The following is a 26830-nucleotide window of genomic DNA, read 5'->3' as shown; positions in this document are numbered from 1 at the left end:
AGACCTTCATTTTTTTTTCAGTATTCATAATTTATTATACAAATTATCACTTGATGAACTGATACTCGTTCTTCAAGCAGAGGGACTAAACAAGTTAGTTACACTTTAGCATATTTATGTTGCTTTCACAGCTGAATGTTTTTAGACCTTAACTTGAAGTAGAAGACCACCCAAGTAATTGTTCTTTCTATATGTGACTAGCATTCCACCTGTGAGAGTGTACAAATTCAATTATTTAAAAAAATACCCAATTAGCTGTAGTTGGATATCATTTTTTGGACAGCTTTGATTTCAGTGACCTGTTGGTGGTTTTGGGAAGCTGAACTCCTTATAAAAGACACAGATCTCACAGGATGTGTCCAGTGGTCTCCTCAGTCCAGCCAGAAGAAATCACCTCTGCACTTTATTGTTACAATTTCCTGTTTGTCTTTGGGATTCAGAGTAGTATCATTGATATATATTCCTTGATGCTTCATTGCCCCTCAAATTAGATGAGTTGCTACTACTTTGTAGTAGCTTTTACTGTGTATTCCTCCATTGTAACAGTACTTTCTACTTCCTTTTTGTTCTTTCCCACTACGCTTCAGTAAGCCTAGTGTTACTGAGAAATAACACATGTACTTTCTTATTAGATATTTTTATTACTTTTATTTACTGGATAGGGACAGTGAGAAATTGAGAGGGTGGGGGAGATGGAAAGGGAGAGAGACAGCACAGCGTCGCCACTTGCAAAGCCTCCCCCTTGTGCACTGTAATATGTGTGCTCAACCAGTTGCGCCACCACCCAGCCCCACACATGTTGTCCTTCTCCCTCTCCTCTCTTTTCCTTCCTTCCTTCCTTCCTTCCTTCCTTCCTTCCTTCCTTCCTTCCTTCCTTCCTTCCTTCCTTCCTCCCTCCCTCCCTCCCTCCCTTCCTTCCTTCCTTGTGTCCAGGGCTATCACCTGCACTTTGAATCCACTGCTTCTGGCAGCCATTTTTAGCCATTTTTGTTGTTGCTGGATAGGACAGAAATTGAGAAAGGAAAGGAAGGCAAAGATAGACACCTGCAGACCTGCTTCACCACTTGTGAAGCAATGCCCCCCCCCCACGCCGCCCCTGCGTCCCGCAGGTGTTGGGGGGGCTCGTACCAGGATTCTTGTGCTGGTCCCTGCACTTCACACTATGTGCACTTAACCCCGTACACCACCGCTGCCCTACACACACGTACTTTTTATACTTCTTGACACATAGTTGGTGCTCAATAAGTGCATGTCGAATTGAATATGTATTCTTCCTTCCTTTTATGACTTTAAAAATTATACTTAGGAGGTCAGGAGATAGCTCACCCGATAAAGGGCACACTGACTTGGGTTCAAACCCCTTGCAACTCCATGGGACCGTCATGCCTCAGGAAAGACTCACAAGAAGTAGAGTAGTAGTATGGTTATCTGTCCTCTCTGTCTCTTACCTTCTACCTGGGAGAAAAAGCAAAAGATTGTGCCCGGAGCAATGGAATTGCACAGGCATGAAGCTTTAGTGGCAAAGTAGAACCTTAAAATACTAGCACTTTGATATGCTCATTTGCTCTTTGGAGGTTATAAATGCATACATACATATATGTGTCTATTAAGTGCAGTTCCTTGAGAAGTATTTCAGTCTAGCTGATGAGGAGACACACCAAAATCAGTGCTGTAATGTTTTTCATCTAAATCCTCAATTTGTTGAATGTTACAGTATGTGTTACTATGATAGTAATATGTGCTGTAAAGAGGTTGTGAAGGAAAAGCTCAATGAAGAATCAGGAAATGGGGCAGGGGTATAGAGCATAATGATTATGCAAAGAGACTTTCTTGCCTGAGGCTTCGAAATCCCAGGTTCAATCCCCTGCACAACCATAAGCCAGAGCTGAGCAGTGCTCTTAAAAAAAATTTAAAAAAATAAAAAATGGAAATGTTTCAGAGAAAATGGGAAAACAATTATTATAGTGAGAAATCTGTGATAAACTGGAAAAGTACATTTAAGGGGGGAATAAATTTTTGTTTTCATAAAAATGAAATATCTGAAAGACAGGAAGTATCAATGGCAAAAGTTTGGAAAATGAGACAATATTGTAAAGTATGCTTTCTTTGTTTAAGGATGGTTACAGAGAACCTAGAAGTCCTTACTTGTGTGTGTGTTTCCTTTTGTGAAAGCTTTAATTTGGCTAATTTCTTCAGTTTGGGGCTTTTCTCAAAAACTTTCTCCAGTAATTTCTGCAGTTTAATGTTAGTGCTCTGCTTTCTTTACTCGTTTGCCTGCCACTTTGAAGTCACATTGACCATTCAAAATATTCTTTCCTCAAGTTTTAAATCTGACAGTTAACTTACTTAACCCCCATTCTCTTTATCCTGGTTTCCTCCCGTATTTTGAAAAAAAAAATTTTTTTTTAATCTGAAGGTTTTCTCATACTTTGGAGTGAGGTGGGGAAATATTTAAATATCTTCCCTTTTATAGATGAAGAAAATGAAATTTAACTGCTTTTAAGATCCCATTGCTATTCAAGTGGGAAGCCTGGGAATTTGAACATGGGTCTGTTTGACCTAATCTTTCAACTACAGCAGCCTTTAATAAGTTGGTGAGTTGTGATACCTACTGCACAGTCAACAGCAAGCTTTCCAGAGAGCTGGGTGGGTTAGGGGTAACTTGAGGGCCTTTGATGAATAAGATTTTTAAACTCCCACTAGTCTTTATGAAAGAGCACTCATGCTGGGACTTTGCATACAAAGGAACAGAGGGCATCTTCATCCCTGAGTGGATCCTACCCACACAGTCAAGTGAAGCCAGGAGAACTGACCTAAGTAATCATCAGTTGAAACAGGGCATGTTCTTCACATGCTTCAAGGAATGTTTTTGCAATTTCTAGAACTGGAATGTGGATCAGTTTCCTAGAGAAAAAAAGACTGGATGTAGGCCCTATTTCTCATTCTGTCAAGTGAATGTGGAGTGTCTAAGAAATCCAGTGAAAAGCCATAAATACATGTCCTCTGCACCCCAGATCATGTAGTAAGGTTATTGAGGTATCATTTATAAGAGCATTGACATACACATTTGTATGATCACCACCACAGTCAAGCTATAGAATGTGTCTCTTGCTGCAATTAGTTCCTTTATATAGTTCCCTTATATATTAGTTCCCTTATATAGTTCTCTTTTATAGTCAACTTCTGTCTTTGGCCAGATATGGGTAACCACTAATATGTTATCTTCCCTATGATTTTGCCTTTTCTAGACTGCCATAAAAATGAATTTATGGGGGCCGGGCAGTAGTGTAGCGGGTTAAGTGCACATGGCGCAAAGCGCAAGGACCTGCAGAAGGACCCCGGTTCGAGCCTCCAGCTCCCCACCTGCAGAGAAGTCGCTTCACAGGCGGTGAAGCAGGTCTGTAGGTGTCTATCTTTCTCTCCCCCTCTCTGTCTTCCCCTCCTCTCTCCATTTCTCTCTGTCCTATCCAACAACAATGACAACAATAATATTAACAACAACAATGATACACAACAAGGGCAACAAAAGGGGAAAAAATGGCCTCCAGGAGCAGTAGATTTGTAGTGCAGGCACTGAGCCCCAGCAATAACCCTGGAGTCAAAAAAAAAAAAAAAAGAATTGATATAGTATGTAGCCTTTTGAGTCTGACTTCTTTCATTTACCATGGTGCATTTGGGACTTACTCATGCTTCCATAGGTATAAATAATTTGTTCTTATTGCAGGGTAGTTGATAGTTTTTATAGAAAATCAAAATAAAAAATATATAGAAAATCAGCATCAAAGTAAATATTTTAACTGAGTTAATTGCACATGCAGATTTACTTGGGACAGACCTGGTTTATGTCTTTTGACAGGGCACAATTTTTTAATTTATTTTTTTATTTAATAAAGGATTAATTAACAAAACCATAGGATAGGAGGGGTACAACTCCACACAATTCCCACTACCCAATCTCCATATCCCACCCCCTCCCCTGATAGCTTTCCCATTCTCTATCCCTCTGGGAGCATGGACCAGGGGTTGTTGTGGCTTGCAGAAGGTGGAAGGTCTGGTTTCTGTAATTGCTTCCCCGCTGAACATGGGCGTTGACTGGTCGGTCCATACTCCCAGTCTGCCTCTCTCTTTCCCTAGTAGGGTGAGTCTCTGGGGAAGCGGAGCTCCAGGACACATTGGTGGGGTCTTCAATCCAGAGAAGCCTGGCCAGCATCCTGATGGTGTCTGGAACCTGGTGGCTGAAAAGAGAGTTAACATACGAAGCCAAACAAATTGTTGAACAATCATGGACCCAAAGGTTGGAATGGTGGAGATGAAGTGTTGGGGGGGGTACTCACTGCAGACTCTAGTGTACTTCTGCTTTCAGGTATATATTTTGCAGTAGTTTATGGATACGTGTGAAGATATGCTCTCTCTCACAGAACCTGGTCTATATCTAGGTTTTGGGACTTTGTTAGAAAGTGAACCACCTGGGATGGAATTAGAGAAAACTGAAAGGAAAGGTCTCACCCGAGTAATGAAGCTGAAGGGTTGTCATTCCACACGTGAAGTCTCTGGACACAGTCTGAGCTGAAGCATGTTGAGGTGGCAATTGTTGTGTTGGACAGTGCATAATTTTTGTAGTATTTGCTTTCATTCTCAGATGTGTCCTTTGCTGGATGATTAATTATTATCACTGTAAATTGAGTGAAAAATTATTATGCTTCATTTGCTCTGCAGTGCTTTTAACTTTGCCCTTAAAAATACGGGAGTTGGGGGGAGCTGCAGAAAGAGAGAAATAGAAAGAATTTCCTGTCTACAAACAGACATACAGGCTTTGCACCTATAGAATTTCACCACTTTGGCAGACTTTAAAAAAAATTTTTTAATTTTTAATTTTAACTTTTTTTATTTAAGAAAGGAGACATTAACAAAACCATAGAATAAGAAGGGTACAATTCCGCACAATTCCCATAACCCGATCTCAGCATCCCATCCCCTCCCCTGATAGCCTTCCCATTCTCTATCTCTCTGGGAGTATGGATCCAGGGTTTTTTTTTTTTTTTTTTTTTTAAGATTTTATGTTATTGATTTATGGAAAATGATAGGAGAGAGAGAAAGAAGCAGACATCACTCTGGTACATATGCTGCCTGGGATCGAACTTAGGACCTCATGCTTGAGAGTCCAATGCCTTATCCACTGTGCCACCTCCCGGACCACTGTTTTTTTCTTTTTTTAATTTTTTAAAAATTTTATGAGAGCACTTATTAGCTCTGGTTTATGGTGGTACAGGGGTTTGAACCTGGGACTTCTCCCTCCCATATAAAAATAGTGGGGTACAGCTTGAGAGGTGGTCTAGTGGGTAAAGTGTTGGGTCCCAAGTTTGAGCCCCAGCATCATGTATGCCAAACTAATGTTCTGGTTCTCGTTCTCTCTCTCCCCAGCTCTTCTACCCCATCCTACCCCCCCATAAATTAATATTTTAAAACAAAAATAAAATAATGGGAAATATTTGTTATTTCAGCCTTCTAATTAAAAAGTCACTAATTTCTAATAGTATGGTATCTGATTATGAAGGCATTCAGCATTTAGTTATTGAGATAGTTAATTCCACTAACTATGCCCACTGGAACATCTGCATCTGTCAAAAAATTTAACATCAACATGATAGTTAAGTTTACTAGACAGTTAAATAAAATTATGCAGGCTTCCCAGGGCATTTTAAATATATGTCATTATGATCTCAATATTGAGTTGTCAGAAAACTCATGACATATTTTTCTGTGCAAAAATGAATCATGACTTTTCCCACAACCCAACAGTTTAACATGCAACTTACCCAAACTTATTTGAACAGAGTAAAGCATCTATTAAATCTCTCTCATTTTCTTTCTTTCTTTCTTTCTTTCTTTCTTTCTTTCTTTCTTTCTTTCTTTTTTTTTTGCAGTCATTAAATTGTATCTTACTAGGGGGTAGATAGCATAATGGTTATACAAAGAGATTCTCATTTCTGAGACTCCAAGGTCCCAGGTTCAATCCCTTGTACTACCATAATCCAGAGCTGAGCAGTATCCTGGTAATAAATAAATAAATACACAAATAAATAAATAAATAAATAAATAAATAGTGATACGGGAGGTGGCGCAGTGGCTAAGGCACTAGACTCTCAAGCATGAGGTTCTGAATTCAATCCCTGGCAGCACATGTACCAGAGTGACGTCTGGTTCTTTCTCTCTCTCCTATCTTTCTCACTAATAAATAAAATCTTAAAATAAAAATAAATTTTATCTTACTATATAATATAATTTGGTTTCTCTGTGTCTCTCTTTCTGTGTCCTCCCACCCTCTCGATTTCTGTCTCTAATAAAGATAATAAAATTTTAATGCATATACATAATATATAAATATAAATAAATAAATTATATATGTGTGTAATTTAGAAACTTTTATAGTAAGCTACAGGTAACTGTTGGAGATTGGGGTTTTTGCCATGAACAACAGCCAGTGATTTTTGTAGGGTGATTTATAGGAACTAGTAAGATACTGGTTACAGGAAAATAAAATAATTCTTGTAATGATTTTGACTTGAAATGATGGGGTTAGGGCTCTGGTAATGCAAACATGAAGTCAGAATGGATCCATAAAATACTTTGGTGGGAGTTCCAATAAGACTTTGTGATTGGTTGGAAGAGAGGAGTTAAAATAACTCCTAGGTTTCTAGTCTAAGAGAAATTTGATACCAGTAATTTGATATGTGGTAGCTAGAGTGGGCAATGACATTGGAAGAGATTGAAAGGTTTGCTTCAGATACGTTGACTTGGACCTAGCAATGGCAGATCAGAAACCAAATACTAACAAGTTAGAGAGAGTAGGTCTGGAGAAATAGTTGAAACCATGCAAGTGTATTTTTCTTGGCAGTGGAAGTAGCATAATGGTGATGCAAAAAAAGACTTTTGTACCTGAGTTTTTAAAGTCCCAGGTTCAATCCTGTGCACCAGGATAAGCAGTGCTCTGGTAAATATAAGTAAATGATAAAAATACTAAAGCTTTCGCAAAAGAGATTATTTTCCCAATTTGAGTGTAGAGAGGAAAAGAGTGTTAAAGCAAAAGAAAGCAAAGGGAGTAAGAAAACAAGGAGAGTCAAAATAATGCTGCTCTGTGGAACAGAAAGTTTCGGCAGGGTGGATGGGGAAGAATCACATGATGGGGGGCCGGGTGGTAGCACAGTGGGTTAAGCACACATGGCGCAAAGTGCAGGGACTGGCATGAGGATCCCAGTTCGAGCAAGTGGTGAAGCAGGTCTGCAGGTATCTGTCTTTCTCTTCCCCTCTCTGTCTTCCTCTCCTCTCTCGATTTTTCTCTGTCGTATACAACAACAATGACAGCAGTGACAATAATAATAATAACAAAGGCAACAAAAGGGAAAAAATTGCCTCCAGGAGCAGTGGATTCATAGTGCAGGCACTGAACCCTAGCAATAACCCTGGAGGGAAAAAAAAAAAAAGAATTACATGATGAAAAGTTAAATGATGATGAAGGCTCACTTTGGAGAGCATCATTAGTGCTATAACCTTACAGTTTCAAGTGACCTTAAAGATGTTGTGTTTTTTCCCAGATGAGAGGCCATAATGAAAGCAAGATTGTCAAGAGTTAAAGAGAAAATAGAAACTGAAAAAACAGTCATTGTAGAAATTTGGCAGGACAGAATAGAAGCAAGAGTTGATAAGGGAGTTGATAGAGGAAACCTGAGCATGTTGGAAAGCAGATGAAGAGGAATCAGTTCAAAGGGAGAAGTCAAAGATAGGAAAGTATGTGAAAGCCAAGTTCTAATTGGAGAGAGGAGGCATGAATTAAGAAAAGCAAATGCAGTTCTAATTTGAGAGAAATTAAATTCTTCCAGTGAGATGTTTAATAACTTTGTACATTTTGTAAATGATTTTTTAATTTATGATTAATAATGGGTTACAAGATTACAATGTATAGTCCCACAGGGCATACATGATTTTGTAAATGTGTAAATTCAGCAAATGTGTTGGCATTCACACTGCTTTTGCTTTGTTTTATGTCAGTTATAGAATTGTACAATTTCTTTAAGACTTTTACCATATATTTTATTAGGTGATTTTATGTAGTCCTTTTAAAAATATTTATTTATTTTCCCTTTTTGTTGCTCTTGTTGTTTTACTGTTGTTGTAGTTATTATTGTTATTGATGTCATTGTTGTTAGATAGGACAGAGAAATGGAGAGAGGAGGGGAAGACAGAGAGAGGGGGAGAGAAAGATAGACACCTGCAGACCTGTTTCACCGCCTGTGAAGCGACTCCCCTGCAGGTGGGGAGCTGGGGGCTCGAACCAGGATCCTTATGCCAGTCCTTGCGCTTTGTGCCACTTGCGCTTAAACCGCTGCGTTACCGCCTGACTTCCTTAGTTGTACGATTTCTATAAAACAGTATTTTCATTAAGTTAAAACAGGTCTCAGACTATGAAAATAATTTATGTTTATTGTATAAAATAAACATATAATTCAAGGAAAATCTGTAATCCCACTAGCATGATTAAAAATAACGTCAGTTAGTATTTTGATAGACACCTTTTGAACAAAATGACCGCGTATGGTTATTTCAACTTATTTTTTTATCTTTATTCGTTCGGTAGAGACAGGCAGAAATCAAGAGAGTAGGGGGGATATGGAGAAGGAAAGACAGAGAGAAACCTGCAACCCTGCTTCACCATTCGCAAAACTTTACCCCTGCAGGTGGGGACCGGGGCTCAAACACGGGTCCTTGTGCACTATAACATGTGAACTCAACCAGGTGCGCCACCACCCGTTCCCCATGACCATGTATGCTTTTTTTTAAAAAAAGATCTTATTGGGGGTGGGTAGTGCAGCTTGTTAAGTGCACATGATGCCAAGCTCAAGGACAGGTAAGGATCTGGATTACCGGATTTGAGCCCCCGGCTCCCCACCTGTAGGGGGATCACTTCATAGGTAGTGAAGCAGGTCTGCAGGTGTCTATCTTTCTCTCCCCCTCTGTCTTCCCCTCCTCTCTCAATTTCTGTCTCTCCTATCCAACAACAGTTATAACAACAATAACAACCACAACAAGGGCAACAAAATGGGAAAAATGGCCTCCAGGAGCAGTGGATTCGTAGTGCAGGCACCGAGCCCCAGCGATAATCCTGGAGGCAAAATAAAGAAAAAAAATGAGAAAGAACCAGACATCACTCGGGTACATGTGCTGCTAGGGATTGAACTTGGTACCTCATGCTTGAGAGTCTAATGCTTTATCTACTGCGCCACCTCCTGGACCACTGACCATGTATGTTTTAAAGTGAGTATATTAGGGGCTGGGGACATTGCTCAACCTACATATAGTTGGAGAACGTGACGTCCATGTGGGAGGTCCTGGTTTCAATCCCTGGTACCTCATGAAGACAACAAAAACAGAATTACTAAAACTCCATGGATGATGGAGTGTTCGTGTTCACCCTTTGCCTCTTCCTATCTCCTTGTGTAAATATCTTAGTCTCACTCATAAAAAAATATTAAATTATTGGGCTAAGGAGATGCTCCAGTCTCTGGTTCTGCATGAAAAAATGTTTTTAAAAATGGACATATGGGGCCCAGACTCCCAGTTGAACACACATTACAGTGTTACAGCTTCAATTGGGACAAGAGAGGGGCTAGGAAGAGAAAGAGAGAACATGCTTGACAGATTCTGTGGGTTTGTACCAGATGTAGGCTCAGGCTATTTATTGGCTTTGCAAAGGTGGGCATGGTGTTTAGTATTCGTAGAGCAAGTGGGTTGGACAGAAGCGAAAGTTTCAGGATAGCCATGTAAACCCTTGGTTGCATCTCAGAGGGCTCACCCTTTAGCTGAACCGACAGCCAATAGGACTGCAGGTTAAAGCCCACTCAAGTTTCGTAGCTGTGAAGGTGTGGAACTGTAACATGCACTCACATACATCAGAGGTTAAAACATTTTCCGTTTATATTTTTAACAGAGCAGGGTTATAGAATGTTTATGTAAAACACTCTCAGGGTTATATAATGGTTATGTAAAAGACTCTCTTATGCCTGAGGCTCCGACATCCCAGGTTCAATTCCCCTGCACACATAAACCAGAGCTGAGCTGTGCTCTGGTTAAAAATATATATGTTTCTTTGGGCTGGGGAGACAGCATAATAGTTATATAAGACTTGGGAGTTGGGTGGTAGCGCAGTGGGTTAAGCACACGTGGCTCAAAGCGCTAGGACCAGGTAAGGATCCCGGTTGGAGACCCCGGCTCCCCACTTGCAGGGGAGTCGCTTCACAGGCGGTGAAGCAGTTTTACAGGTGTCTGTCTTTCTCTCCCCCTCTGTCTTCCCCTCCTCTCTCCACTTCTTTCTGTCCTAACAACTACGACATAAATAACAACAATAGTAACAACAACAACAATAATAATAAAAAACAAGGGCAACAAAAGGGAAAATAAATATATATTAAAAAAAGACTCTTGCCTGAGGCTCCAAGGTCTCAGGTTCAGTCCCCAGCACCACCATCAACCAGAGCTGAGCAGTGCTCTGGTCTTTCTCTAACTTTCACTAGTATAAAAGAAATAAAATATTTTTTAAAAAATTCTAAGAGTTAGCTTTTCTGGGGGCTGAACAACCTAGCCCTATTCAGCTGTACAACTTGTCTGTCCAGATGATCAAACCCACTTGACTTCACTAACTTAACATTTCTCTGGGGACCTTACCTTACCCTGAGAGAATCCTTGTTGCAGCCTGGCTGTGCCATGGAAGGAGTCCCGGTATACTAGTGGGGTGTGTGCTTCTCTGTTCTTGAGAGTGGCCAGCTCCCTCCTACTCCGGAGTCCTGGTCTGGTCTATATGGGGCCATGGTAGTCAGATCTTGCTGGGGCCCCAAAAATGTTACAGCTCCAAAAATGAGACTGAGAACCACGTGAAGGGCAAGGAGTAAGTTTTATTAAGCTGGTGGGAACAGTCAAAATCATGGGAAGGCAGAAGTGGAAGCACACTATAAACAGATGGTTTCCTCTCAGCTATAGGAATTCAGGAGTAGAGGCCTGCCACAAACCTTAGCAGTTTGCCCTCCCCTTTCATTCCCTGCCTGTTGGTTTTCCAACAATGCACAAGGAGCCAGGTTCAAGCTCCCAGTTACCATCTGCAGGGGAAGCTTCCTGAGCCATGAAATAGTGCTTCAGATGACTCTCTCTCACTTCCCTCTCAGCTTCTCTCTGTCTATCCAGTAAATAATTATAATAAAATGGACATATCTATTAGAAAATATACATATTATTTTGGATTAAATAGGATTTTGCTACACATTTAATCCTCTTATGCTGCTTTTAATATTATTATCATTATTTTTTAAACATTCTTCCACTTCTTAAAGCATACTTTGAAAATAGTTTTAAATACTCTGTTTTGTAACCACTCATCCCATTTGGATCAACCTTGGCACTCTTAATTCTCTTTTTTGTACGTTTTTTTCTTTTTTTTAAAAAAAGTATTTCTTGGGAATCAAGTGGCATGGTGGGTTAAGCATAGGTGGCGCAAAGCGCAAGGACCGGCTTAAGGATCCTGGTTCGAGCCCCCGACTCTCCACCTGCAGGGGAGTCACTTCACAGGCGGTGAAGCAGGTCTGCAGGTGTCTGTCTTTCTCTTCCCCTCTCTGTCTTCCCCTACTCTCTCTATTTCTCTCTGTCCTATCCAACAACAATGACATCAATAACAATAATAACTACAACAACAATAAAACAAGAGCAACAAAAAGGGAAAATAAATAAATAATATTTAAAAAGTATTTCTCATTTATTTATTATTGTATAGAGACAGAGAGAAATTAAAAAAGGGGTGATAGAAAGGGAGAGAGACACTGGCAGCACTGCTTCAACACTTGTGAAGCTTTCCCCCTGAAGGTGGGGCCCAAGGGCTTGAACACAGGTCCCTGCCACACTAATAATGTCACCCCTTTTTTCTCAACTTGATCCAAATTCCATTTTTTTCCCCTTATTGGGATTAATGGTTTACAGTTGACAGTGAAATACAGTAGTTTGTACAAGTGTAACATTTCTCAGTTTTTTAAAAATTTCTTTATTGGAGAATTAATGTTTTACATTCGACAGTAAATACTATAGTTTGTACATGCATATCATTTCTCAGTTTTCCACATAACGCCTGGGTCCTCCTCTCCAAATTCTATTATTAACCATAAATGCTACAGATACCAAAGTAGTTATTAAGAGTCTGGAGAAAGGAATTAGTATCTCATTGGCCTAAATCTGACCCAGGAAACCTCATCTTTACTATTCTCCTCTCTAGTTAAATTCCCGAAGAAGTTCATGCTCATCTTCCTTTCTTCTTGAGTGGTAACTGTCTCATGGGGAAGTCTCGTCTGTAAGCACTTGAAATCCTCACCTAGGTCTTAGAAGTGGAAGAAAATTTTACCCCTACTAGGTGAGGGAATGATGAAATATGGGAGTCTCACAGTTTGTCTTCATTTGTCCCTCTCATCATCTCCTCAGAAAAATTAGTATGATTTTCTTATTTCACTATTCAGGATTGAAAAGGTAGATTCAAATCTACATGGGCATAAATTGAAATGAAATTTCATGAAACCAAAGATTTGGTAGGATTCTGTGTCCTCAATTCTACCACTAATTATCTAAGTGTCTTTGGGTTCATTACTTGATCTCTCAGGTTAATAAAGAAAAAATATGCGGAAGATTTAAATTATAACACCTCTTTACTTCTTGTTTATATATCTTATTACCATAAGATAGTAGTTATAGACCATTTTCAACCTCAAGACACTTTTGAGAAACACCACACATACTCTGCACTAGTGAGAATGACTGAAGTGGTGACTGCTAATCACTGAGATCAGGGATACTGGTGGTTTTTTTTGTTGTTGTTTGTTTTTTGCCTCCAGGGTTACTGCTGGGGCTGGGTGCCTGCATTATGAATCCACTGCTGCCAGAGGCCATTTTCCCCATTTTGTTGCTACCCTTGTCATTATTATTGTTGTTGCCATTATTATTGTTGTCATTGGATAGGACAGAGAGAAATTGAGAGAGGAGGGGAGACAGAGGGGGAGAGAAAGATAGACACCTGTAGACCTGCTTCACCACCTGTGAATCGAACCCCCTGCAGTTGGGTACCTGGGGGCCCAAACCGGGTTATTTAAGCCGGTCCTTGTGCTTTGCGCCATGCGCGCTTAACCCACTGTACTACTGCCCGGCCCTGCTTTGGTTTATGTGGTGCATGGGATTGAGCCCAGAAATCTTGTTGTAATTCTTTGAATACAACCAAATCTGGTAAATTGCATTGTTAAATACAGTGATATAGTAGATTTTTTATAGATTGTTTTAAAAGCTTAAATTAGAATTTCTTAAACTTTTTAAATTTTTTATTTTTTTCCCTTTTGTTGCCCTTGTTGTTTATCGTCTTTGTTGTTATTATTGTTGTTATTGCTATCGTTGTTGTTGGATAGGATAGAGAGAAATGGAGAGAGATAGGGAAGACAGACGGGGGAGAGAAAGACAGACACCTGTAGATCTGCTTCATCGCCAGTGAAACGAACCCCCTTGCGGGTGGGGAGCCGCGGGCTCCAACCGGGTTCCTTAGCTGGTCCTTGCGCCTTGCGCTACGTGTGCTTAACCCGCTGCATCACTGCCCAGCTCCCAATTAATTTGATCTTTAACAATAAGTGGTTAAGAGAAAGAAGTCCAGATATGTTTCATTCCTGTATAATGAGTTTTTTCATATGTTGTGATTAGGTAGGGAGTATCTGAATGCTTAGAGCTTTTTAATATCTTGATTTGGTAGCCATTATAGCTTATTTGAATAGATCCCTTTTCATTTTTTTCTTTAAATTTCTTTATTAGGGGATTAATGGTTTGTAGTCAACAGTAAAATACAGTAGTTTGTACATGTGTAATATTTCTCAGATTTCGATATTTCCATGCAGTCCCCTCAAGGTCCTCCTCTGCCATCATGTTTTAGGACCTGAAGCTTCCCCCCCCACCCCAGAGTCTTTACTTTGGTGCAGTACACCACCTTTTCATCTTTCTTTTTTTTTGCTTCCAGGGTTATTGCTGGGCTCAGTGCCTGCATCATGAATCCACTACTCCTGGAGGCCATTTTTTCCTCCTTTTGTTGCCCATGTTGTTGTAGTTTTGTTGCGGTTCTTATTGTTGTTGATGTCGTTCATTGTTGGACAGAGAGAAATGGAGAGAGGAGGGGAAGACAGAGAGGGGGAGAGAAAGAGAGACACCTGCAGACCTGCTTCACCGCCTGTGAAGCGACTCCCCTGCAAGTGGGGAGCCGGGGGCTCGAACCGGGATCCTTACTCCGGTCCTTGCGCTTTGCGCCACGTGCACCTAACCCGCTGCGCTACCGCCGGATCCCCCTTTTCATCTAACAGCTACTAGATAAAAGGAATTCACCCTTCCAATTTCTTCTAAATACCAGTGTCTTTTCACCTTCGCAAGAAAAATACCATAGCTATCAGTGTATTGTCTTTATTTTAAAATGTATGTACATCACTCTCCTTTTTTTTCTCTTTCCTTTTTTCCTCCCTCATGGATAAATAATCTTTAAAACAGAGGGAGTCGGGCTGTAGCGCAGCGGGTTAAGCGTAGGTGGCGCTAAGCACAAGGACCCGCATAAGGATCCTGGTTCAAGCCCTGGCTCCCCACTTGCAGGGGAGTCGCTTCACAGGCGGTGAAGCAGGTCTGCAGGTGTCTATCTTTCTCTCCCTCTCTCTGTCTTCCCCCTCCCCTCTCCATTTCTCTCTGTCCTATCCAACAACAATGACAACAATAATAACTACAACAATAAAACAACAAGGGCAACAAAAGGGAATAAATAAATAAAAATAAATATAAAAAATATTTTTTTAAAAAAGATTTTTTTAAATTTCTTTATTGGGGAATTAATGTTTTACATTCAACAGTAACAAAGAAGATTTTTAAGTGACCTTGGAGGTTGTGTAGCATATAGAGTGTCAGACTCAAATGTATTAAGTCTAAGTTTGATCCTCAGTACTGCATATGCCAGAGTGGTGTTCTAATTCTCTCTATCCGTCCTCATAGGTAAATAACTATTTTTAAAAAGACTAACAATAGGGGCCAAGTGGTGTCGCACCTGGTTAAGCGCACACATTACAGTGCACAAGGACCCAGGTTCAAGCCCCTGGTCCCCACCTGCAGGGGGAAAGCTTCACAAGTGGTGAAGCAGGGTTGTAGGTGTCTCTCTGTTTTTCTCTCTCTCTACCTTCTCCTCCCCTCTCAATTTCTCTCTCTATATATTCAATAATAAGTAAAATAAAATAAAAAGATTTAAAAAAAAGACTAACAAAAAATAATCTATCCAATGTTCAGGAGAGTTGTAAGTAAACTGTATTGGTCTCTTTTCAGTACTTCTAGATCTTGCTTTTATTCTCTTAGAGTCTTGGTTTTAATTACTTTTTCATTAAGATACTACCCTTTCTACTTTCTACAATCCCTACCTTCAAACACTTTTTTTTTATTGCCCCTGGAGTTATCACTGGGGGTTTAGTGCCTACACGATGAATCACCACTTCTGGCAGCCTTTTTTTTTTTTTTGATAGGACAGATAGAAATTGAGAGGGCAGGGAAGAGGGAGATAGAGAGATAGAGATGTTCGGGAGAGTGTCTTGCAAACACCTATTATGGGAAGATGAGAGATTGTGCTTATGTGTCAACAACTGTGTTATAAACCATTAGCCTCCCGCTAAGTGGAAAAAACAAAAATAAATATAAATTAATTCAACAAGGAAACAAGTTACCCAATACGTAAGTAGGCAAAAAATAGATACTTCTAAGAAGAGAGACAGATGGCCAACAGACATGTGAAAAAAAATTCCATGTCACTCACTACAGAAATATAAATTAAAACCACAGTGACTTACCATCTCACACCAGTGAATAATGATCTACATTTTAAAAAATTGGAAACAACTCCTGGCAAGGATGTGGGGTGGGAGGGAAGAAAAGCTTTGGTACACTAGTGGTGAAGAGCAGATCTGCTTTTCCCCCTCACCATCTTCCCCTCCTCTCTCAGTTTCTCTCTGTGCTATCCAATAAAAAATAAAGGAAAAAATGGCCCCCAGCTATAGTGTATTTGTACTGCATATATGCAAAGGAGAAAGAACCACTAATTTGATATATGTGCCTTTGTGTCCGTACCTGCACTATGTCAAATAGCCAAAATGTGGAGTCAACTTAAATGTCCATTAAAAGACAGCTAGACAGAGTTATGGAATAGCCCCACCAGTGTCACCATAAGCTAGGACTTAACAGTGCTCTGGTTTAAAATAGTAATAATAGGTATGGAGTATGTATTCAATATAAAACTATTCAGATATTAAAAATAGGACATTATGCTATTTAGGACAAGATTTATGGAACTAGAGGTTATTTATGCTATGTGAAATAATGTGAAGGACAGCTATTGAATGGGTTCATGCATATGTGGAATATTGATAACCAAAACAAACGAATTTGCCAAAAAAAAAAAAACCACCAATAGTAATCAAACTGACTCTTAGATTTGATGAAAGCTATGTGGTTATCAATCAGAGGGAACACAGGTGAAGAGGTGATGTGGGATAGTTGGAGGGTTCCAATTAGTTATGGCACAGGAACTTTGATGATAGGTGTGATAGCTTCTTTGGTATTCTGAAATGTACCAGTAACATGTCTAGATTTATCTTCATTCATTTACTCATTTAATGTGCCCTTTCATTTTGAGAAGTCATGCACAGAAACCCTGTACATTTTATTTAGCTATTTATTAGGTTTTTGCCTTTGTTTCCTATGTTTCTGGGATTTGTATTATTTCAATATTTATCCCTGTTCATCAACTTTTGATTTATTTATGTATTTATTTATTTGGTCTTATACTTATTGATTGTATAGAGACAGCCAGAAATAGAGAGGGCAGAGGGGATAGACAGGAAGAAAGTGGAGGGTAGATAGCATAGTGGTTATGCAAACAAACTCTCATACCCGAGGCTCCAAAGTCCCAGGTTCAAGCCCCCACACCACCATAAGCCAGAGCTGAACAGTCTGGTTAAAAGAAAAGAAAAGAAAAGGAAAGGAAAGAAAAGAAAAGAAAAAGAAAAGAGGTCCAGGAGGTGGTGCAGTGGATAAAGCATTAAGACTCTCAAGCATGAAGTCCCAAGTTCGATCAATCCCCAGCAACACATGTCCTAGAGTGATGTGTGGTTCTTTCTCTCTCTCCTCCTACCTTTCTAATAAATAAATAAATAAATCTTAAGAAAGAAAGAAAAGAAGGAAGGAAGGAAGAAAGGAAGAAAGAAAGAAAAGAAAAAGCGACAGCCACAGTCTTGCTTTATGGTTGTTGAAGCTTTTCCCCTGTAGGGGGTACCAGGGACTCCAACCTGAGTCCTTGCACATTGTAACTTACACTCAACCAGGTGCACCACCACTCAGCCCCTTTACTTTTTTTTAAAAATATTTATTTTATTTATTTATTCCCTTTTGTTGCCCTTGTTGTTTTATTGTTGTAGTTATTATTGTTGTCGTCGTTGGTGAATAGGACAGAGGGAAATGGAGAGAGGAGGGGAAAGACAGCGAGGGGGAGAGAAAGATAGACACCTGCAGACCTGCTTCACCGCCTGTGAAGCGACTCCCCTGCAGGTGGGGAGCCGGGGGCTCATACCGGCATCCTTACGCCCTTCCTTGCGCTTTGCGCCACCTGAGCTTAACCCGCTGCGCTACCGCCTGACTCCCTGCCCCTTTATTTTTTTACCCTGTGTTCTAGGAGATAACACTTAGCTGAATTTTCCTGGTTGGGTGTTTTTTTTTTTTTTTTTTTTTTTTTTTTTTGTGTGTGTGTGTGTGTGTTACAAAATTACAAGATAACAGGGATACAATTCCATACTGTTCTCACTCCACAGAGTTCTCTGTCCTCATTCCCTCCATTGGAAACTGCAGTAGTTCTCCCAAGGTCACAGATAGCAGTTGACTATTATTTTTGTAACGGTCTGTCTGTCTATTTATATTTTAACCCATTTTTTTTCTATAATCCTACCTTCTATTTCTTTTTTTTTCAAGTTTTAATACTGCTAAGCTTGACTTTTTTATTTTTATTTATAAGATGGAAATATTGTTAAGACTATAGCATAAGAGGGGTACATTTCCACACAATTCCCACCCCCAGAGCTCCACATCCCATCCCTTCCATTGAAAGCTTCCATATCTTTATCCCTCTGGGAGTATGGACCCAGGGTCATTATGGGATGCAGAAGGTGGAAGACCTGGCTTCTGTAATTGCTTTTCCACTAAACATGGGCATTGGCAGGTGGATCCATACTCCCAGCCCCTCTCTCTTTTTCCCTAGTGGGAAGGGGCTCCGGGGAGGCGGGGCTCCAGGACACAATAGTGGGGTCATCTGCCCAGGGAAGTCCGGTTGGCATCATGGTATCATCTGGAACCTGGTGGCTGAAAAAGAGTTAAGATATAAAGCAGAACAAATTGTTGGCTAATCATGCACCTAAAGGCAAGAATATTGGAGATGAAGGTTTGAGGTTTCCGTTTTGGAAAAAGCTAGTAGGCCTGTTCCAAGGGGCCCATGACTTTACTACTTTTTGCCTGAGCCTGACATCTAATATGCAGGTGGACCCTGGTTATTGTCTGCGGAGATGGATGGTGTCATGGTTATAAAAAGGACTAGAAAGCTGCATCAGGGGAGAGAGTAGCTCCCAAATATGGGGAAAGTATATAAATAATGTTAACTGTAAGCCCCACCAGTTTAATATGGGGTCCATATTCAGCACAGGAGCCTATGTAACCTCTGCATCCCTGTAGGTCTGAGCTCACATTCTGTGGTCATGGCTAGCAACATTCTAGGCTGCACTAATTTCAGGACCCATCTTCCTTGGGTAGTAGGTAGAATATGTTGTCCAACCTCCTTTCGGAGAATGGAACTTTCCCTACTATTGTTGATCCACGTTGAGGCCAAGGTCCTGTAGGGGCCCACAAAGGGTTCTATTATGTTGTTCCTGACAGAGATGACCAGTGACAGTGGTGAGAGATCTGTTAGAGGTTTTGTAGATTTTAGATTTGTAGTGCCAGCACCGAGCCCCAGCAATAACCCTGGAGGCTAAAGTAAATAAATAAATAATAATAAAGGCAATAGATAGTTATTGCTATAAGCAAACTTTGGCAATTGGGTTAACTTTGAAAATTTCTTTGTTAGCATTTGCTGTATCATACAAGACCTCACCGTAATTTTTGTCCTTTTGTGTTATTTATATATGGTTGTATCTTATAAAGTAACACCACCAGTTGCTTCTGTTTTCCCTGGTCTAAGCTTTTAGAAGATTAATATTTCAAGGAACAGGTCCTTATTAGAAATGTGTTAATAATTTGAGCCCACTGATAAAATTCAATCTATCAGTTCGAAGTTTTAAGTGCTTAGATTGAAGGAACATATACTCAGCCTATGGTCTATGCATCAAAAAGTTTGAGACATTCAATCTATTTTTCACCTTTCATATTAATTAAATAGTTATTTATGAGACTGTACGTTAATAGGAGTTTATATTAACACCATTCCCACCACCAAAGGTCTGTGTCCCTCCCTGTTTCTCCCCTCCCCCCAGTGAAGCTAAACATTTACCCTCACCCTCCACCCAGAGATTTTTACTTTGGTGCCATATTTCCATAAATATATATATTTTTAATTCCTGCAACCCCAGGCGGTGGCATAGTGGATAAAGCATTGGACTCTTAAGCATAAGGTCCCGAGTTCAGTCCCTGACATCGCATGTTCCAGAGTGATGTTCTGGTTCTCCCTCTCTCATAAAAAAACCAAATATGTAAAAAAAAGATATTTAAATATACTTCCTAAATGATTTTTTTTTCTGTTTTATTGGGTAGGACAGAAATTGAGAGGAGAGAGAAAGACAAGAGGTAGAGAAAGACACCTACAGATCTGCTTCACCACTTGTGAAGTGACTTCCCCTGCAGGTGGGAAACTGGGGGACGGGGCTCGAACCAGAATCCTTGGGCTGTCCGTGTGCTTCTTGTACTATGTGCATTTAACTCAATGCGCCACTACCCGACCCAATGATTTTTTTTTTTTAGAACAAAATCTGTCTGTCATCTACATTAGCTCCAGGGTCTGGCATATAGTAAACCCTCAGTAAATGTTTGAAGAAAGAATGGAAAAGAAACTTGTGTTCATGGGATGAACTGTAATAAATTTTTTTTGTATGGAACCGGAATGCAGGGAGGAAATCACTGACTTCTTTTATATAAATAAGTAAAGAATCTATTTTATTCTTGTTTGATATAAATGGATAAATTGGGCAGTGTGGATTATTTTTTCAAACTTTAGAGAGTTAGGAAAACTGAGGGGAGTGGACATAAAACAGGTTTGATTTTGGTCCCTCTGCCTACTGGTGGCTGTATGTGAAGCAATGTTTTTTTGTTTTTTGTTTGTTTGTTTGTTTTTAAAGAATTTATTTATTTATTCATGAGAAAGATAGAAGAGAAAGAATAAGACATCACTCTGGTACATGTTGCTGCCAGAGATTGAACTCGGGACTTCATAGTTGAGAATCCAGCTTTGTCTATTGTGCCACCTCCCGAACCACATGTTTGTTTGTTTTTAACTTACTTATTGGGGATTAATGGTTTACAGTTGACAGTAAAATACAATAATTTGTACATGCATAATATTTCTCAGATTTCCACATAACAGTTTAACCCCCATTAGGTCCTCCTCTGCCATCCTGTTCTAGGACCAGAACCCTTCCCCCACCCTAGAGTCTTTTTTTTTTCTTCTTATTTTATTTTTTATTTTGTCTCCAGAATTATTGTTCCTGGAGGCCTTCTGCCCCCCTTTTGTTGCCCTTGTTGTTATTGATGTCATTGTTGTTGGATAGGACAGAGAGAAATCGAGAGAGGAGGGGAAGACAGAGGGGGAGAGAAAGATAGACACCTGTAGACCTACTTCACCGTTTGTAAAGTGACTGACTCCCCTGCAGGTGGGGAGCTGGGGACTCCAACCAGGATCCTTATGCCGGTCCTTGCGCTTGGTGCCATGTGCGCTTAACCTGCTGCACTACCGCCCGACCCCAATTTCTTCTTCTTTTTTTAAATTTCTTTATTGGGGGATTAATGTTTTACATTCTACAGTAAATACAATAGTTTCTACATGCATAACACTTCTCAGTTTTCCACATAACAATACAACCCCCACTAGGTCCTCTGCCATCCTTTTCCAGGACCTGTACTTCCCCTACAACCCCAGAGTCTTTTTTTTTTAATAAATTTATTTCTTTATTGGGGAATTAATGTTTTACATTCAACAGTAAATACAGTAGTTTGTACATGCATAACATTCCCCAGTTTCCCATTTAACAATACAACCCCCACTATGTCATTTATCATCCTTCATGGACCTGTATTCTCCCCACCCACCCACCCCAGAGTCTTTTACTTTGGTGCAATACACCTATTACAGTCCAGGTTCTGTTTAGTGTATTCCCTTCTGATCTTGTTTTTCAACTTTTGCCTATGAATGACATCATCCCATATTCATCCTTCTCTTTCTGACTTATCTCACTTAACATGATTCCTTCAAGCTCCATCTAAGCTGAGGTGAAGAAGGTGAATTCACCATTTTTAATAGCTGAGTAGTATTCCATTGTGTATGTATACTGAAGCAGTGGTTTGGTTTCTGAATTTTAGTCTTTGGTACATTTGGCTGTCATATTTACCACCACTACTATAAAGACATGAATTAATGCATGACTCATTATATGGAAAATAAGACTAAAAGGTTGTATAAATTATGATTGTGTTCTACTTTATGTAAAGTATCTCTTATATAGCTTGAAGCTGTTGTATTTTAATCTTTTATGTATGCAAATGAAATGAATGGACTCCACCTTTTAACACTTTCCATTTATCACTTTGTCTAGGTATTTAAGAGATTATGGCATCTGAAACCCACAATGTTAAAAAACGGAACTTTTGCACTAATATTGAGGATCAGTTCATTGATCTTCCTCGAAAAAAAATCTCTAATTTCACTAATAAGAACATGAAGGAGGTAAGTCCATAGTTCCTAGGCAATTAGTAAGACAGTATCTTAGTCTTTTTAGGCTGCTATAATAAAGTAAAATTGACTAGTGATTTACAAACAACAGAAGTTTGTTTCTCAGCATTCTGGAAGCTGGGAGTTCAATAATAAAGCCTTGCAACATTTGGTAACTGAGGGTCCACTTATTTGTTCATAGATGACTGACTAAATGCTGTAGTCTAATATTGTAAGAGAAAGAGAGGCAAGAGAGATTTCTGGTGTAATATGTATTCTCATATGTATTTTACCAGAGCACTACTTAGCTCTGGCTTATAGTGGTGCAGGGAATCGAACCTATTTATTTATTTCTTCCAGCGTTATTGCTGGGGCTCAGTGCCAGCCAACACTACAAATCTACTGCTCCAGGCAGCCATTTTTCCCCCTTTTACTGGATAGGACAGAGAAATTGAGAGGGGATGGGTAGATAAAGAGGGGGAGACACCTGCAGAGCTGCTTCACCACTTCACAAGCCTGCAGGTAGGGGAGCCGGAGGCTCAAGCTGGGATCATCGTGTGGGTCCTTGCACTTCGTATTATGTGCGCTTAACCCGGTGTGGCCACCACCTAACTCCCCCTGCTGTATGGTTTATAAGGCACTAATCCTATTCATGAGATTGCCACCCTTATGGCCTAATCATCTCCCTGAAACCTAACCACATAAGGCCAGCACTGGTTATTAGGGGTTTTTACTTTCTATATGAGTTTGGGGGAGAAACTGTCATTTAGTCTATCATATTAGTAATTTATGCTGTTAACTATATGAAATGTTATGACTAAACTGAACAGTGGGGAGGGGATCATTATGCTTGATCTCCCAAAGTTAAATATAGTTAATAAAATAAAAATTTTTAAATGTTCATATTTCCAAAACTTTGAAAACTCCTTTCCTGTAGTATACAGTTTTGACATGATATCATTTGAATATTAAAGAGGAATTCCAGAGATGTTTTTTATGTTCTGTGTCGTAAGACTCATTAGCACAGGTATGATTTCTTTTAAACCATATTAAAACTCAATTCTCTTATTAAGCATTCTTTGAGTTTAATATGCAGCTAATGCATGGAAAATAGAGTTATGGATATGTTATTTTGCTAAAAATACCTGCATACAATGTTGTAAGTAGAAGCAAGACTGTAGTTTAGAACATCAACAAAGCTTTAATTTGGAAAATGTAATCATTAAATTCAGATTTGTTGATAACAATTAAAAAGGTAATATAGCTTCTGTCTAATTTTTCAGGTTAAGAAATCTCCAAAACAGTTGGCTGCTTACATAAATAGGTAAGAACTTATTTGAAGTCTATGGGAAACTACAAATATTAAAATCTAGGTAAGATGAAAAAGGGGCCTGGAGCTAGTTCACCTAGTAGGGCACTGCCCAGCCCAAAATCTTGGATTTGGTCTTGAGCAACACATGGGGCGATCCTGTGTTGTAGAGTGGTGCTATAGTCTTGATCCTTCTATCCCCTCTCTCTAAACATGAAAAAAATGAGTAGATTGATCATGGAGACACTACTGGGAGGTGGTATCACAAATGTGGAAACCCCAGCGCCACAGTAAAATAAAAATGAAAATAGGGTAAAACAAATACTCTTTCCTTAATTCCCAAGTAGCTCTTCATGTCAAACTCTGTGCTAAACTCTTCCATATCATCTTGAGTATTTTTAATACTTTATTTATTTACCATGAGATATTGACAGAGAGAAACTGAGAGGAGAGGGGGAGATAAAGAGAGAAGGAGACAGACACCTGCAGCCCTGCTTCACCACTTGTGAAGCTTTCTCCTTGCAGATGGGAACCAGGGGCTTGAATCTGGGTCCTTGAGCACTATAATGTGAGCACTTAACCAGGTGTGCCACTGTCTGGCCCCTCATCCCGAGGCTTTACAGTAGTTGTATTTATAATTATCCTGACTAGGAGAAAAACCAAAGATTAGAGATATTAAGTGCATTGTTCCAGGAATCTTACAGCCAGAAAGTGGTAAAATTGCTCACAATCTCACTTCTTTTAAACTCTAATGGCATTTTCTACTAAACCACTGATTCTCAAAGCATAATAGTCTGATGACACTTTGGGTTCTTTAAGCAATTTCAAGAAGTTTATGACGTCAAAAAATACACACACATACGGAGTCGGGCAGTAGCACAGTGGGTTAAGCACATTTGGTGCGAAGTGCAAGGACCGGTGTAAGGATCCCAGTTCCAGCCCCCGGCTCCCCACCTGCAGGGGAGTCACTTCACAGGCTGTGAAGCAGGTCTGCAGGTGTCTTATCTTTCTCTCCACCGTCTGTCTCCCCTCCTTTCTCCATTTCTCTCTGTCCTATCCAACAATGACAACAGCAATAACAACAACAATAATAACTATAACAATAGTGAATAAAAGAAGGGCAACAAAAGGGAAAATAAATAAATATTTTTTAAAAATTTAAATAAAACAAAACACACACACACACACACACATACATTTCACTACAATACCATTACACACCATCTTTACTTTCACTCTTACCAAGTATACAAATCTTTGCAGAATCTACATGATATTTGATACCCTAGTAGATTGAATGTAGAAGCAGGCAAAGAATTCAGCCATTTCGGGTGGGTTATGGAGATTGGGTGGTGGGAATTGTGTGGAGTTGTACCCCTCCTACCTTATGTTTTTGTTCATTAATCCTTTCTTAAATAAAAAATTTAAAAAAAAAAGAATTCAGCCATTTCAATTGAGCTAGGTATTAGAATTTTTGCAGAATACAAAAAGTGTTATTCCTCTCCCTATATTTTTGTCTGTTTTAGAAAGTATAGAATTTTTGGTAAGTATTCTTTATTAATATATAACAAATCTTGTATTTTTGAATGAATTAAATATTCTTAGTTTTACTTTGTGGCACAGTAAAGCTCAATAATTCTTGAAAATTCTTTGTGAGATTCCAAGAATTTAAGAGTGCAAAGCATGCTGATATTGGGGGATAGTTCACCTACTGGAGCACTTACTCTGTCAAGCTCTAAGACCTGGGTTTGAGCCCCAGCACCATCTGGGGGCACTTTCTCCAGGGGAAGCTTCATGAGTAGTAGAATGTTGTTATAATGCCTCTCTTCTCCTTCCTTTCCCATCAATGTATTTTGCTCCTTCTTTTTTTTCTTTTTTTAATATTTGTATTAGTGATTTAATATTGATTTATAAAATTATAAGATAATAGGGGTATAATTCCACCAGAGTTCTGTGTCCCCATCCCCTCCATTGGAAACTCTAGTAGTTCTCCCTGGGCCACTGATAATGGATTGATTCTATAACTATATCTATTCTATATATACCATATATATGTGTATGTGTATATATATATATATATATTATTTGTTTTGTTTTTGTTTTCTTGCCCATTTTTTTTCTACAGTCCTGCCTTCCTATCTTCCTATCTCAGCCACACCTATACCTATTACTACTTCCAAATATCTTTCCTTTTTCCCTCTTCTTTCTCAGATAAGAGAAACAGTGCCTGGCCTCCTCTGGTGTTTTTCAGATTTCTCTCCCTTTCAGTGATGGTATAAAAACAAGATTCAGGGGCCAGGTGGTGGCATACCTGGTTGAGCACACATGTCACAATGCACAAGGACCTGGGTTCAAGCCTCTCTCTCTCTCTCTCTTCCCACTTCCCCCTCCTTCCTCTCCCCTCCTCCTCCCTCTCTCTCCCCTTGCGGGGAGAGAGCTTTGCAAGTGAAGTAGTGATTTTCTTTTTGAGAATAGTCTGTAATATTTCATGAAAAAAAAAATCTAGTAGGAAGCTGGGTGGTGGCCCCACCTGCAGGAAGGAAGCTTCACAAGTGGTGAAGCAGTGCTATAGATGCCTCTTTCACTCTGCCACTCTATCTCTCCTTTCCCTTTGAATTTTTCTTTCTCTGTTAAAAAAGGGGGTTGGACAGGCAGTGGTGCACCTGGTTATGCACAGGTGCGTAAGGACCCAGGTTCAAGCTGCTGGTCCCCATCTGTAGGGGGAAAACTTCACAAGTGGTGAAGCTGGGCTGCAGATGTCTCTCTGTCTCTTTCTCTTTCTATCCTCTTCCCCTCTCAGTTTCTCTCTGTCTCTGTCTAATAATAAATAAATAGATAAATCTGTATATAATTAAGAAAATTGTGGTCCGGAAGGTGGTGCAGTAGATAAAGCGCTTGACTCTCAAGTATGAGGTCCTGAGTTCAAGCCCCGGAAGCACATGTACCAGAGTGATGTCTGGTTCTTTCTCTCTCTCCTCCTACCTTTCTCATCAATCAATAAATAAAATCTTTAAAAAAAAAAAAAAGAAAGACAGAAAAAGCCACCAGAAGCAGTGAATTTGTCATATAGGCACCAAAAGCCCCACAGTAATAACTCTGGTAGAAAGGGGAATAAAAAGTAAGTTCCCCCCCTTTCTACTTTTTAAATATTTGTTTATCAGTGAGAAAGAGAGGGAAAGAGAGCCAGTGCATCATGTGGGCACATGTGATGCTAGAGATCAAACTCAGGACCTCATATTTTTGAGATCAGTGCTCTCTATCTACTTATTGCACCACCACCCAGGCTATAAGTCCTCCTTTTCATTGCTTTTCAAATGGTTAATAATTTTACTCTTTACAATAAAAATTAGAACTTTTTTTTCTCCATCAGGGTTATCACGGGAGCTCAGTGCCTGCACAAATCCACTGTTTTCTTTTTTTTTTTTTTTTTTTTTAAATTT

The 26830-nt window shown here is 39.6% G+C and overlaps 1 protein-coding gene across 4 annotated transcripts in view; it reads left to right on the top strand.

The window, feature by feature from the left end:
• KATNBL1 (katanin regulatory subunit B1 like 1) overlaps window positions 1-26830 on the top strand; it is a 63049-nt gene that overhangs the window by 15737 nt on the left and 20482 nt on the right. For 3 of the 4 annotated variants that reach the window (XM_060175184.1, XM_007521679.3, XM_060175185.1), the window contains exons 2-3: window positions 21966-22096; window positions 23365-23405. In XM_060175184.1, coding sequence (XP_060031167.1) covers window positions 21980-22096; window positions 23365-23405 — 158 coding nt within the window. In that variant the 5' untranslated portion in view covers window positions 21966-21979. Of the gene's footprint in view, window positions 1-19914; window positions 20005-21965; window positions 22097-23364; window positions 23406-26830 lie in introns of all 4 variants that reach the window. The other variant, XM_060175181.1, reaches the window with a different exon arrangement.

Source organism: Erinaceus europaeus, chromosome 16 (assembly GCF_950295315.1).
Source record: "Erinaceus europaeus chromosome 16, mEriEur2.1, whole genome shotgun sequence".
Classification (NCBI taxonomy): Eukaryota; Metazoa; Chordata; class Mammalia; order Eulipotyphla; family Erinaceidae; genus Erinaceus; species Erinaceus europaeus.
This window is presented reverse-complemented; position numbering and strand designations above follow the sequence as displayed.